The sequence below is a fragment of the Odocoileus virginianus genome, chromosome 7 (assembly GCF_023699985.2).
Source record: "Odocoileus virginianus isolate 20LAN1187 ecotype Illinois chromosome 7, Ovbor_1.2, whole genome shotgun sequence".
Lineage (NCBI taxonomy): Eukaryota > Metazoa > Chordata > Mammalia > Artiodactyla > Cervidae > Odocoileus > Odocoileus virginianus.
Window position 1 is genome coordinate 4,272,227 of NC_069680.1, and position 15,117 is coordinate 4,287,343.

Genomic DNA, 15,117 nt, shown 5'->3' on the forward strand with positions numbered 1-15,117 from the left:
TTGCAAGTAATTCCCAAAAGCCAACCCCAATCCAAATGGACAGGAATTAGGTTTCCTTTCTTGATGGGAAGTGGTGGTGGTCACACTACAGAAGAGAATGGGGGGGTGAAAGATGTGGTTGTGGTTCACTCTGGGAAATGCAATCTGCCCTCAACAAGCAGGTGGAAGAGCAAAGTATCACCTTTGCACTGATGCAGGAAAACCTGAAGAAAAGAAGTGGGAGCCAAGTTAGCACTAAAATTCATTAAATTGTTTCAACTTTACTATTTTTCACTAATTCCAGAACTCTATTTTTCCATAGCAAACTATTTGCTTCCATTAAACAACGTTATTAGGCTGCACTCATACATGCATTAGATGTGGGGCTACTAAGCTGGGATGGAGCCACAGTCAGTGATAGGTTCGGGCATGATGAACCTAGCTAGAGGTAATTAGCTTGAAGTGTGAAAGTCGCTCAGTCCTGTCGGACACTTTGTGACCCCATGGACTATACAGTCCATGGAATTCTCCAGACCAGAATAGTGGAGTGGGTAGCTATTCCCTTCTCCAGGGGATCTGTCCAACTCAGGGACTGAACCCAGGTCTCCTGCATTGCGGGTGTATTCTTTACCAGCTGAGCCACCAGGGGAGCCCATATACATACATGTATACATATACATGGGCTTCGCTGGTGGCTCAAATAGTAAAAATTTGCCTACAATGTAGGAAACTCAGGTTTGATCCCTGAGTTGGCAAGATCCCCTGGAAAAGGGAACAGCTACCCACTCCAGTATTCTTGCCTGAGAATTCCATGGACAGAGGAGCCTGGCAGGCTACAGTCGATGGGGTTACAGAGTCAGACACAACTGAGCAACTAACATGTTCATATACATTGCCGTAGTCCTTCCAGCACCTTCTGTGAAACCAGCGTCCACTGATGCTTACCCTGACTTGCTTGCAAACATTTGTTTGCAGACATTCCACAATGAGGTCAATTATGGACTTTGAAATGCGTGAAAACTTTGAACTGGTAAAGGTGTTCAGAAAGGGCAGTTTTCAAGTTACCTAATCAACTTCCCTGCTTAGAAATCTTAAAAGGTGTTTTTTTTAAAATTCATGGATTTTTAATAGACCTTTCATTACTAAGATTTTATTTCTAGAGCAGTTTTATAGCAAAATTGAGCAGAAGATACAGACAGTTCTCACATACTCCCTGCCTCTATTAAAGTCCTGAACCAGAGTGGTATATTTGCATGTGTATGTTGTCATTCCAGCACAACTTGTTGTAAAGACTGTTTTTTCTCCATTGCATTGCCTTTGTTCTGTGACAAAGACTGGCTGCCTATATTTATCTGGGTCTATTTCTGGACTCTCCTTTCTGTCCCACTAATCTACCTGTCTCTATTATTTTTTTTGTCAACAACACACTGTTTTGATGACTGTAGTTTTATAAATCTTGAACTTAGGTCATGACCTCCAATTTAGTTCTTCACTACTACACTATCTATTCTACTTTTCCATATATGCTTTATTTTTTTTTTTTAGTTTTTATATAACATACACTATTTCCAACACATGAACAAATACTGAGAACAGAAACTTTTTTTATATCTCAATCAGGCAATACTTAGCATCAATGATTAAACAAATCCGCAAGCAAACAAAAAAAATCCACTTTCTTCATTTTGATTATAAAAGGTAAAATTCCCTTTGCCACATTTGCCCAAGGGAATGGGGGGAGGCAGGGACTTGTAGTCACAGCCCTGGAAACAAGGGGACTGAGTCTCCCAGTTCTTCAACTTCTTTCTTGGGTCAGAAACTTCAACAACTACATTACATTTTCAGGAAGCAGCAAAAAAAGAAAAAAAAAATCAAAACAAGACTGTTCCATAAGGTATTTAATAAATCTGCACTAAAGAAATACTATATTTTTATCTTAAAAATGTGCTTTTACAATGAGGCTTGGCTTTCTTTTCATTCTGGTGTGAACATGGACAGAGGAACCTGGCAGGCTACAATCCCTGGGGTCGCAAAGAGTCAGACACAACTGAGCAAATACATACACACACAAACATGTACATATTTGAACAAACTGATACAATGAATATTGAATGGTATTCAACCTTTACATGGTCTTCAAAATTAACTTGCTTCTACTGTCCTAGGGATTATATGTACACTTAAAATGTCTTCTACATTAAACGAAAAAAAAGAGTGGCTCATAAAAAAATCTCATAAAATAGTCATCCTTTAAACTCAAGGAACGCAAAAGTGAAAGCCTTTCTAATAGAAAACCATTACCAGCTCAGTGGAACTGTTCTGGTAAGAAGAAAAAAAAATTCCTCTGTAAAGATATGATTCATTACAAGGGATGAGGCCTGAAAGGGCTCAGCTCTTCAGCATCACATTTGGAGCTGGTCAGGGAGAACTGACTGGACTTCCACCTGAGTCTTGAAGCAATCAACACTCACCTGCTCCTCCAACCTCCTTTCGTGCCTTATATCTTACTTTTGGAACTAAAATTCTGCTTCACAAAAATCTTGTTTTCAAAGTCAGCATTAACAAAGACGACAAGGTGAAGGTGATTGGGAGGAAAATTGTCCAATCCCCCAGAAAAACCTGTGTGGCTTCTATGTCACTTCTAGGGAGGAAGCAGCCCAGGGACTCGACTGACTGGGAACCTGCATTTACTGCAGAAGTGTCTGTCCTAGAGCCCCAGCGAGTATGTATTTAAGTTACTCTCAAAGGGTAGAAACAAAGGTACCCATGTAAATATTAAATATTTCCTTTTCTGGGGATGTCTTCTTGAAGTGTAAAGGTCATGGGGAGCTCAAAGTCACTATTTTAAAAAGAATAAGATGAACACAGCAAAGCAGAATGACATCCTGTCTTCAGAAAAACAAGAAGGAAGACACTACATACCTCTTCTCAAACTCGAGGTACATGAAAAATCGCTTTTGAAATTTCAAGCAATCATTTTCCATCCAAACCACTTAGGAAGTCCAAGACAAGAAATACTTTAATAAACAGGACCAGAACTAAAGTGAAACCTGGGAAATCTATAAAAATCAACTCTTTGATTTACTTGCAACCTCTTGCTAAGGAAAACATAATAAAACTTTAACCTCTTTCTTTCACATGGCTTTTATCAAAGAACCTCACTCAGAAGCAGCTCATGATAAAATAATTCTCTTCAATACACCAGACCATTTATTTTGTATTATGGCTATATGAAAGCATGATGTAAACACAGTTATCCTACAAGTCAAGTTTTCTTCACTTTATTCTCAGTATCAGTAGAGGTTATCACCCTCATCTTACAGACTGGGAAACAGAAACTTGCTAAAATCTAAAATTAGGAACATTACTTAAGGACCCAACTTGCTCAAAAACATCTCCCACCAACACAGACTTTGCCACCTTCCAAGCTAACATATTATACCATCCTGAGTTTAGAAATTAACACTTTCACAACAATTCCTCACAAACCTCAAGTGGTAAAGGTTTAAAAATCACTTACTTTAATAAGTGAAAGACCCTGCCAAAATAAGAAACTACAAAGCACTGCAACATTCCAGGGATCCATATCCTGCATTGTTTATACCTGAGGTATACCATGTCTCTATGTGTGAACTTCTTCAGCAGACACCAAGCCAAAGCCGCCCAGAAGTTCAGAACAATGACACTTTTTCAGAGGCTCTATTCCATGGTTTGGATGAGCTTCTTTAGAACATCAGGGAGTCTCCGCTATGATCTGAGATGCAGGAGTTACTCTCTGCAAAGGAAATGACCCACAGTTCCTGACATTCATGCAAGTTTTCCTTAGCAAGAAACGTGCATTTCATGTTTTATTTGATGTGGAAGGGTACTTGGATAGTAAGAACTAGTGTCCGGACGTTACAGTTTATGCCATTAAATGTTTGGTGCAGAGCACTCAAGGCCAAGATACAGCAATTCACACTAACACAGTCCTCACTTGTTGCGGACACCTAAGCATCTGTGGCGGGCAAAGCAGTGGGAAAGACTGGAAGCGTCGCTATTTCAGAAGTGAGCATTTTCAGAAGGATGTCTCATGCAGTCTTGTCACAAATTCAATTCCTTCAACTGCTTGTATGTCACAAAGAAAATAATATTCCAAGGACCAAGTCTCAATCAACTTAGCCAAAACCCTTTACACAGAACAAAAAGCCCCTCATTCTCCCATGTCTGTAGCAAGCACTGCAGAGCGCCTGTGAGACCAGGGTGTCTGCCATCCTGAAGGATTCCAGTTCAGTGTGCGTGCTCTCACCAGACTGGCAGGGTTTGAGGCCAGGGCCCCTGCCAAGCCAGCGCTGAAGCTTGAGAGGAAATGGGTTACACAGTGTCTCCCATCAGGCACGAGAAGATCAGATGCTTCTCAGTGAGGCGGTAAACCCACGGCTCCATGCAGCCAACATCGGTGGCCCTCTGAGCAACGAGGGACACGCCCTTCCACGGTCTTCTGGTTCCCTCTTGCTAGTAAACGTTAATGGAGTCGCCTATTATTCCTCCTTGAAGGTGTTGTTTTGTGCTGCCATCTGAATTTTCAACACATTAGCGGCAAGTCCACGCTAACGTCGGTCCCATCCAGAAGGGACACCCGGCAGGTGATCACGGCCCGCGCGTCCCCGGCCGCAGGGATATGCGTGGCCGCGCGCTGGGCCTCACGGAGCCGGTCCTTCTCGGCCTGTTTGCGCATCGAGCGGCGCCCGAACGTCCTGCGGAAGAAGCTCAGCATCTTGTCACTGGCGGCGAGCACTCGAGGCCACTGGAGGGGAGAGGGCCGCGCGAGGCGGCTCCGGGGCGGCTCCGGGGAAACGCTGAGAAATGGCGGCCAGAGGCGCGCCCACCGCACTAATCCCACCATATATGCTTTAGAATCATTGTCAATATTCATAAAATAACCTGTTGGGATTTTAACTGAGATTGCATTGAATCTATAGATCAAGTTAGGAAGAAGTAACACGCTGACAATATCGCCTTCCTATCCACGAACATGGAATATCCTCATCTATATCAACTCTTCATTGATTTATCGAAGTTCTGTGTTTTCCTTATATAGATCTTGCAGACACATATTTTGTTAGATTTATACCTATTTCTTAGTCTGAGGTGCTAATATAAATGTTATTGGGCTTTAAATTTCAAATCCTGTAATGTTTTGCTTGGAAGGTTTATAACCATTGGAAATATCACTGATATGTAACAAGGCTCAGAAGGCCCAGCACATTCCTCTTGACACCTACCTTACCAGTGTCACTTTTTGGTGCGCCTACTCTTGCTAATGTTACACCTGTATCAAACTCTGGTCTATTCTTAGTCTGGTCTATTCTTGAACTGACATCTTCACATTATAAGGCTTCACATGTGAGCATTTAAAAAAATAACAGCTTTACAAAAATAAACGAGACTTAATTAAACTTAAAAGTTTTTGCACAACAAAGGAAACCATAAGCAAGGTGAAAAGACAGCCCTCAGAATGGGAGAAAATAATAGCAAATGAAGAAACAGACAAAGGATTAATCTCAAAAATATACAAGCAACTCCGGCAGCTCAATTTCAGAAAAATAAATGACCCAATCAAAAAATGGGCCAAAGAACTAAACAGACATTTCTCCAAAGAAGAAATACAGATGGCTAACAAACACATGAAAAGATGCTCAACATCACTCATTGTCAGAGAAATGCAAATATAAACCTCACTGAGGTACCATTATACGCTAGTCAGAATGGCTGCTATCCAAAAGTCTACAAGCAATGAATGCTGGAGAAGGTGTGGAGAAAAGGGAACCCTCTTACACTGTTGGTGGGAATGCAAACTAGTACAGCCGCTATGGAGAACAGTGTGGAGATTTCTTAAAAAACTGGAAATAGAACTGCCATATGACCTGGCAATCCCACTCCTGGGCATACACACCGAGGAAACCAGATCTGAAAGAGACATGTGTACCCCAATGTTCATCACAGCACAGTTTATAATAGCCAGGACATGGAAGCAACCTAGATGCCCATCAGCAGACAAATGGATAAGGAAGCTGTGGTACATATACACCATGGAATATTACTCAGCCATTAAAAAGAATTCATTTGAATCAGTTCTAATGAGGTGGATGAACTGGAGCCCATTATACAGAGTGAAGTAAGCCAGAAAAGAAAAACACCAATACAGTATACTAACACATATATATGGAATTTAGAAAGATGGTAACAATAATCCTATATGCAAGACAGAAAGAGAGTCACAGACGTATAGAACAGAATTTTGGACTCTATGGGAGAAGGTGAGGGTGGGATGATCTGAGAGAACAGCATCGAAACATGTATATTATCAAGTGTGAAACAGATCGCCAGCCCAGGTTGGATGCATGAGACAAGTGCTTGGGGCTGGTGCACTGGGATGACCCAGAGGGATGGGATGGGGAGGGGGGTTCAGGATGGGGAACACATGTAAACCCATGCCTGATTCATGTCAATGTATGGCAAAACCCACTACAATATTGTAAAGTAAGTAGCCTCCAACTAATAGAAAAAATAACAGCTTTATTGAGACATAAATCACATACAATTCACTCTTTTAAAGCACACAGTTCACTTTGTGTGGACATGTTTTGATTCTTCTGGGTAGGTATCTAGAAGTGGAATTGCTGGGTCATATGGTTAATTCTATGTTTAGCATTTTGAGGAACTGTCAAAACATATTCCAAAATAACTACCAGTTTACATTACTACTAGTAATGTATGAGGTCTCCAATTTCTCCACATCTTTGCCAATATTTGTTATTGTCTTTTTTGTTACAGTTACTGTAATGGGTATAAAGTGCTATCTCATTATGGTTTTGATAATTTCCCTAATGACTAATGATGTTAAAAATCTTTCATGCTTATTTTAGCCATCTGAATATCTTCTCTGAAGAAGATGTCTAGAGATCCTTCGCCCAATAAAAAATTTTGTTAAATTTTTTTTGTTAACAACAAAAATTTTAACTGGCTAGCTACACTTTCTCACTCTCCTCCTCCTATTTTATACTCCTAGTACTACATTTTCCCCATTTATATAAACTTATCATAGTTGGAATTCTTTGATTAAAATCTACCTTTCCATGAGTCTGTTGATTCTAAGAGAACAAAGATTATATGTCTTATTCACTACTGTTTTGTTCATTGTTGGTCTAATACTTAACATATTTAGTTTTCCTGGCACATACCAGGCACTCAAACATTTGCTGTATTTTATTTGAAGCTTACATTGTTTCTCTTGTTGTGTCAGGGTTGCTGTCTCCATCAAAAAGGTTTTAGGGGTCACCTCCTCTCTGACCATTTGTGCTCCTCTCCTTCATTGGTTGAGGGTTATCCCTCAGGATATTAATTCTTGTGCATATCTGAGTTATGTGCAGAATGGCTGCAACTTCCAAAGTGAGGAAGACACCCTGCAGTGTAAAACATGGTAACTGCATGCATGGCACTGTTGAAGCTTGGGGACCCAGGGAATTGAATTTTAAAATAAAATAACATCTGGTGCTCCCATTACCTGGAACACATTTCACCATCATCATCCTTCTCTTCAGTTGGCTGGCTGCTTCCTGTGTATCCTTAAATATTTGGCTCAGATCTGACATTTCCTCCTAGAAACCACCAGGCTGTACTGACCCTCACCTTGCATCCGGGTGACCAGCCTGCTATGGTACTTACCACACTATTGCAACTTGCCTATTAATTTGCTGAATCACCCTAATCGCCACTATAACAAAATACCCAAAACTGGTGGCTTAAATAAACAACATTCATTTCTCAGTTCTGGATACAGGAAGTCCAAAACCAAAGTGGCAGCAGATTTGCTGTTTGGTGAGAGCTCTCTTCCTGCCTTGTAGATGGCCTTCAGCAAGACATCTTTCTTGTGTCTTTTTTTTTTCTTCCATTTATTAGTTCGAGGCTAATTACTTTAGAATATTGTAGTGGCTTTTGTCATACATTGACATGAATCAGCCATGGATTTACATGTGTTCCCCATCCCGATCCCCCCTCCCGCCTCCCTCCCCATCCCATCCCTCTGGGTCTTCCCAGTGCACCAGCCCTGAGCACGTGTCTCATGCATCCAACCTGGGCTGGTGATCTGTTTCACCCTAGATAATATACATGTTTCGATGCTGTTCTCTCAAAACATCCCACCCTCGCCTTCTCCCACAGAGTCCAAAAGTCTGTTCTGTACATGTGTCTCTTTTTCTATTTTGCATATAGGGTTATCGTTACCATCTTTTAAATTCCATATATATGTGTTAGTATGCTGTAATGTTCTTTATCTTTCTGGCTTACTTCACTCTGTATAATGGGCTCCAGCTTCATCCACCTCATTAGAACTGATTCAAATGAATTCTTTTTAATGGCTGAGTAATATTCCATTGTGCATATGTACCCCAGCTTCCTTATCTGTTCGTCTGTTGATGGGCATCTAGGTTGCTTCCATGTCCTGGCTATTATAAACAGTGCTGTGATGAACACTGGGGTACACATGTCTCTTTCAGATCTGATTTCCTCGGTGTGTATGCCCAGAAGTGGGATTGCCGGGTCATATGGCAGTTCTATTTCCAGTTTTTTAAGAAATCACACTGTTCTCCATAGCAGCTGTACTAGTTTGCATTCCCACCAACAGTGTAAGAGGGTTCCCTTTTCTCCACACCCTCTCCAGCATTTTTTGCTTGTAGACTTTTGGATAGCAGCCATCCTGACTGGTGTGTAATGGTACCTCATTGTGGTTTTGATTTGCATTTCTCTGATAATAAGTGATGTTGAGCATCTTTTCCTGTGTTTGTTAGCCATCTGTATGTCTTCTTCGGTCGTGTCTCTTCTTATAAGGGTACCAATTCATAAACAGAGTATCACTCTTCACAACTTAATTACCTTTCAAAGGTCCCACCTCCAAACACCATCACATGGGGCATTAGAACTTCAACATGACTTTTAGGGGGACACATTCAGCCCATGGCAGATGGAAGATAGAAAAATGGATAGGAGATAATAGGAAAAAAAGATGAAAGGCACTAATTCCAAAGAAATATGGTTAGGAAAATAAGTAAAATGTCATTCTGAGTTATAGAATAATGGGCATTTGTGGCGGGGGGGGGGGGGGGGGGGATGGTGAGCTATGAATTAACAATAAACTAACTTTAAATGCTTACACAAAGACAATAGACCAGAGGAAAGCTGAGAAGCTGGCCCAGCTTGCTGAGATGTTCCTGGAGGGCTGTGGTTGAGGTTAAAATCCAGCTATCACTTAGGTCACTGATGCTGAAGACATAATTCAATCTGAGTTTTCTGATACACCTGTATCAGCACTGTTCTCTCTGTCCATCACAGGAACTTACAGTCTACTCAGAGAGAGAAACATATATTGACTCCAAAAGGCTGGGTGAAGTACTGCATCCCAACAAACCACACTGCAAATCACTATTCCAAGTGCATAAACAGATATTGCTCAACTGACTGACAAGCTCCGTAAGGACATATCAACAAGTTGGAATATTATGTAATTTTCCATCATTACACACTAAGTCCTGACATGGACACTCTAGCCTAACTTCTGTGTCCTTCTTTTCTCCCCCACTACTCATTTACCTGCCTTGCACACTCATCCTTTTGTTCTTTCCAGCAACGCAACAGACCAACTCATATGTGCCAAGCACTGTGCAAGGCATGAGCAACAGATATTATCCCAGGGAAGAGCGTGGCCACAGTCTCTGCACCCAGAGAGTCAAACATTTGTGAGAACAGGTAACGCGAGGTTATGCGGTTAAAAACAGGGCAATGTGGGGTCTGACCTGAGCAGGCAGTTTCAGGAGCTCTTTCTGAAGAAGCGAAGACTCTATAGGAGTTAGTAAGGTTGGAGCTATAAGGGAGAAAAAGTAGACCAGGTGGATGGAATAATACATGCAAAGCAACAGAAGGTACATTCAAACACCTGGGCTGAGAGCTCAGTGGGAGCAAATCCCAAAAAACCTTGCATGAAAACATTTGGGACCTAATCCCAAGGCAAGGAGAAGCCACACCACCTCATTCACAAAATTCCTTCCCCACAGAAAGAGGAAATCACTTATATCTAAATCACTTCATTCTAAGACTTACCAAAAGCCTACAGGATAATCATTTTGAATAAAATCTCCGTGGTCTGTAGCCACAGATGTGGGATAGCATGGGGTGGATCCCATGAAGTTATGATGCAGTTTGTCTTTCCTTCACCTCAGAATAATGCGCCTCCCCTCCTCAGCTCTTGGGCTGTCCCTGAAGGGCATAATGCTCCATCCTCCCCCTTCCCTTCTCTGCTGCTGGCTGCATCCCACAAAGAATCGGAACATCCTTTGTTAAATTCCATGAGTCAGCAAAGAATGGAAACCCTGCTTTCAAAATTCTTACATGAGGTTTCTGGGAAGAGTGTAAGAAGAGTGTCTACACTAAGATAAACTAATAAATAAACTGGCTCCTGAGCTGAAACAGGAAGGACAGTTTGAGGAGCAAGATAAGCAACAGAGAAGAATGGAGACACATGAGAAAAACACAAATCACTGATAGTAAAATAATTTTATTTAGTGTCTTTTTTTAAAAAGGTAGCATTTCACATATAAATTTAGACTTCAAGATTACCAAAAGGAACATCCCTGAATGGGGGACAGACTGAGAGCTCCAGTGAGCACAGAGAAGCACACTCCATGGAGAGTTTAAACAAAAGTCCTTTCTCGAAAACTTCACAGTGCTACTTCCCTGTTCCTCAACTCTGCCACCAGGGCTTGTGGCTTGTAAGAAAACCCACACCCACCACTTTGGGGCAACAGCTTTTAGCTCATAGGAATAGGAAACATCTCTAGGAATGAAAGCACAAAGGTCAATGATCCAGACTTCCCACAACAATCATTATTTATATGCAGCAACATATATGACAGTTTATTATATAGTTCCAAAGACCTTTTAAAGAGGGCTAGAGAACGCAAAATTCATTCATAAAGAGAATGTATATAATTAAATGAGCAAAAACAAAAATCCTTTTCATATTACGAATGCCTTTATAGGATAAGGCCTAGGGAAAAGACCCTGAATCTGGGATTCCTTTCCCATATTAAGTGTTTGGCACAACCCATAGGCTGTCATGAGACTGATAGTTAGCTTCAATGTTTCTGGAAGTGGTCCCATGAGTTTTCTGTCTGGCTTGAATGTAGCATACATAAAAGGTGTCTTAAAACTGCATAAATTCTGGCCTAATTACAGGGCTCACTGATTCAGAAAACTTAAGGTAAAAAAGGTCCAGATGAAAATAGATCTCCCATAGCCACAGGCTAACTTTTACCAGCCTCCCATGGAAATTAAAATCCACTGGCTGCCTAGGAAGTTACTGGAATAATCCTCATCTCCTAGGTGAGGTAAAAGCTGGGGAACAACTTCGATTTTAGCATCTCTGGGCCAGGGGGGACGGAGAAAAAGATGACCAAGGATGCTTTCTAGGTTACTTCTTGTTTCACCCTATGTGGACTCCTGAACAATTTCAGAAGGAGAATCTGTGGGCTAGTAACCATGGCAGCCCCAGGACTTGACCTTTAGGCAGAGGTACTGGGGCAAATGAAAGCACCCCAAATCCAGTTTTAAAAATAAAAACTTCCTGCAGTTATGATACAATACTGTGCAGTGAACAGCTAGGAACTGGATACTGCTCCTATTTCTGGTTAAAGTCTTTGTTCCACTCTTGGTCAGAGCTGAGAGGTGACATATAAGGAGTTGTCTAAAAACCAGGCAACTTGTCACATATGGCCTGAGGCAGTGACACAGACATCCATCACCTAATGGAGGAGAATGCATGTCCCCTTGAGCTTTGGTTCAAAGCAAAGGTTTCATCTCACCCCAAACTTCAAACCAAGCTCTATCTCTGAGTTTACTAAAGCAATAAACTAATGATTAGGAATCTCTCTGAAGAATCTCTGATTGGGTGGCATGGTGCACGTCCCAGCAGCCCACCATCTTGACTACAGGAAATCAAACAGGTGAGAATCTTATCAAGTAAATGGTTGCTCAAGTGGAAGATCATTTCCTGAAGAACTTTTGTGGACTAGATGCTAATCACAGGGATGAATGCCAGGACTGGACCCCAAAGAGAGGGCCTGGGTCCCGAAGCAATCAGTCTTCATTACACTTACCACATTCTGGCCATCTTCTCTCTGGCCTCCAATCTCCTGAATGGCTGAACACACATTTCCACAGGGACCAATGTAAACATTATTCAATAGATCTCAGCTTAGAAAAACACAGCTTATTATATATCTAGTGTTTAACATTCCAGTGCAGGCAGTATCTTAGCATCAGACTTTCTCTCATTCATGAGTACCAGTTAAGAAAGGAACACATTCAGGATAGTTGATAAAACTGCGGCTGAAAAGACCATCTGGGTGCAGATAGCTAGTTCGATCCTGCAATCAGCTGATAAACCAGGACGACCACAGGAGAGGCAATACAGAGCATGAGTTCTCCGTAAATCTGAAGAGTTGTATAACCATTGTTCCCATTTAACCCCTTGGGCCACATCTTGATACTGGAGAACATTTCCATCTGTTGCATCAACCTGTATTCTCCTTGTTTTGGACGGGGCTCTCTCCAGAGGGTTCAAGAGCCTCCTTAGAGGGGAGAGAACCTTTTCTTCCAGTCCTAACATCTGAATACAAAGCACAAGAAGAGTCCACGAACATGCTAGGGATGCTGTTGCCAAAGTAGATCTTACTGTTAGAAGCAATGGCCTGGTACCTTCTGAGCTCCAGATATTCCGGGGTCAATTTGTGCTGTGAGAGGCAAACAAGAGCACAGGCATCAGGACACGTTGGTGCAATATTCATCTCTCTCTTTCCTAACACAGATTTTCCTGATTGCTTTCCTGAATGTCACTCAACTCTGAATTATTACCAATGACCCTCTCTCATTTTGAAGTGTGACTATCACATTAACAGCATTTTTCACAATGACATAAATTACTGCCCCTTTCAGCCTAAGGCTGACCTCAATGACAAAGTCTTGATACTTGGGTCTGGACAGCTCTTCCCAAGACAGATTTGGATCACTGGTTTGGAAACTGAAATTTCTCATCTTGCCTTCATCTTGACCAAATTCTATTCTGTTTCTACAGAGCTGCATCCTCCACTCCAATATATTAAGTTTCTTTCTAAATTTATATGGATTTCAAAGTACTAACAACTCTGTTCTGACAATCAATCATATCTTAAAATTTCTTCTGAATAGAGATTATGTTGTTCCTTTCTAAAGACAAAAAGTTAAAGCCCTGTCTATACTTTAAATCTTGATTCTAACCCTTCAAACTGCATCATATACTTTAGCAACCTCCTTCTCAACTTTTTCTCTGTTACACTCTATTGTATAATTAATACTTTCTAAACCTTGGTCATATTCTTTCCTTCTCAGAATACTAGGGGTTCTAGTTGACTTTTTATTAAATAAATCCTACTAACAGGTCTGTACTCTCTAGATCTAAACTCACCCCAGTCTCTATACAAAAATTGTTTACCCATACATCACCCAACCTCCTTTTTCAAGGTACACTTTCTCAAGGTCCACATATGAAATTCCTCATGACTACAGCATTTTTTAAATCCAACAAACAAGCATTACTCAATTAGGGCTATCTGGAAGAGTGTGTGTGTGTGTGTGTGTGTGTGTGTGTGTGTGTGTCTGTCTGTCTGTCTGGAAATATGTGTGTGTGTGTGTTGTTAAAATAATTGGTGAGCAAAACTGATAGTTTAGTAGGAATGGGCCAGCAAAGCAAAATATATCACAATGTATAAGATAAGTCTTCAACATTGAAAAAGTATCTCACCCCAAAATGCTAAGAATTTCTGTCTGATGAGAAACACTGCTTTGAACAAGCTCAGCATCTACCCACCAGGGCTACCTTATCTGGAAGGCAATTTTAAATGAACTTTACTCTTCTCCTGTCACTTTTGTCATTTCAGGAGAAGACCTTTAACTTTCCTGATTACTGAACTCTTATGCAGCAGTACAAATGAATGAATTTATGGCACTTAACCTGGGTTTATATATCTGCTTGCCTTTTTCCTAGTTCCTCACTTATATAAGGAACCATACAAAGTTCTCTACTCATAGAATGTGCATTATGTGCCTTTGGAAGTGAATGGCTGATTCTAGAGGGTGTGATAGTAACCATCCTTTCTTGACACCGGATAAAATCACCTCTATCATGTCAGAACTCCCCACAAGGGAAACGAAATACCCAAACTCTTATTACTAGGACAGTGGCACAGAGAGCCAGTCACCTTGTTTGAGGTGGCATATTTGTGTGCGGCATAATACTCAGCATCTGCTTTCGCCTTCTCTCGGGCCAGGAATGCAGCATCTAGTAAGCAAACAGTCAGGGTGTTTAAAACAGAGCAAAGGTGCAACCCGTTTCCTCAGCTCTGGGCAAGAGTTCAGACTCTACCTGAAGTAGAAGCCCATTTACCCACTGCCTGATATGACAAGCATTTACTTTACTTCAAAGGCATGTTAACAGTGTTAGCAGTTTTCAAACCCCAGTCTCCAGACAACTCCTTCTCAAAGGGGGGATGCTCTTGACAATGTCAAGTTAAATAACTCAGTTCATCTGAACCCACTTCATTTTCCACCTGAAGCTGAACCTTCTTTCCACCACCCCTCATCACCAAAAGCCTCATACCCCACCCAGGCTCTAGGCTTTAACTAAGTTCAGACATGAGCGCTTGGCTCTATTTATTGCACTATCTCCATCCCCTTCAAACTGGATCCAGAATCAGTTAATGCAGAATGATCGGAAGCAGCATCATATAAGCAAAAGAGGCTGAATATTTCATCTTTAAGACTGTGAACTAAGAACATTGACTTCTCACTGTGTGTAATTAGAGTCTGGAAGATAAAAACTGGGGCTTCTTTTTTCCCCAACTAATTGTCTGGTTATTTTTTTGGTTGACAGGCAGAAAAGAAACTGGTGGTATATTCTTTAAAACTGATTACTTTGCCTGAGAACAAATAAATCCTCATTTAAGGATGGAAAATAAAAGGTTGAGTTTACCATAGTTACAAACCAAAGAACTAAATATGCGATGGCAATTT

At 41.1% G+C, this 15,117-nt stretch overlaps 1 protein-coding gene across 2 annotated transcripts in view; it reads right to left on the minus strand.

Annotated features, from left to right (window-relative positions):
- Window positions 1–10,551: 10,551 nt before the first annotated feature.
- ERLIN1 (ER lipid raft associated 1) overlaps window positions 10,552–15,117 on the minus strand; it is a 39,611-nt gene continuing 35,045 nt past the window's right edge. For both annotated transcript variants that reach the window (XM_070470021.1, XM_020870589.2), the window contains 2 exons: window positions 14,307–14,386; window positions 10,552–12,803 (listed from right to left, as the gene is read on the minus strand). In XM_070470021.1, the coding sequence (XP_070326122.1) occupies window positions 12,585–12,803; window positions 14,307–14,386 (299 nt within the window). In that variant the 3' untranslated portion in view covers window positions 10,552–12,584. The remainder of the gene's footprint in view (window positions 12,804–14,306; window positions 14,387–15,117) is intronic.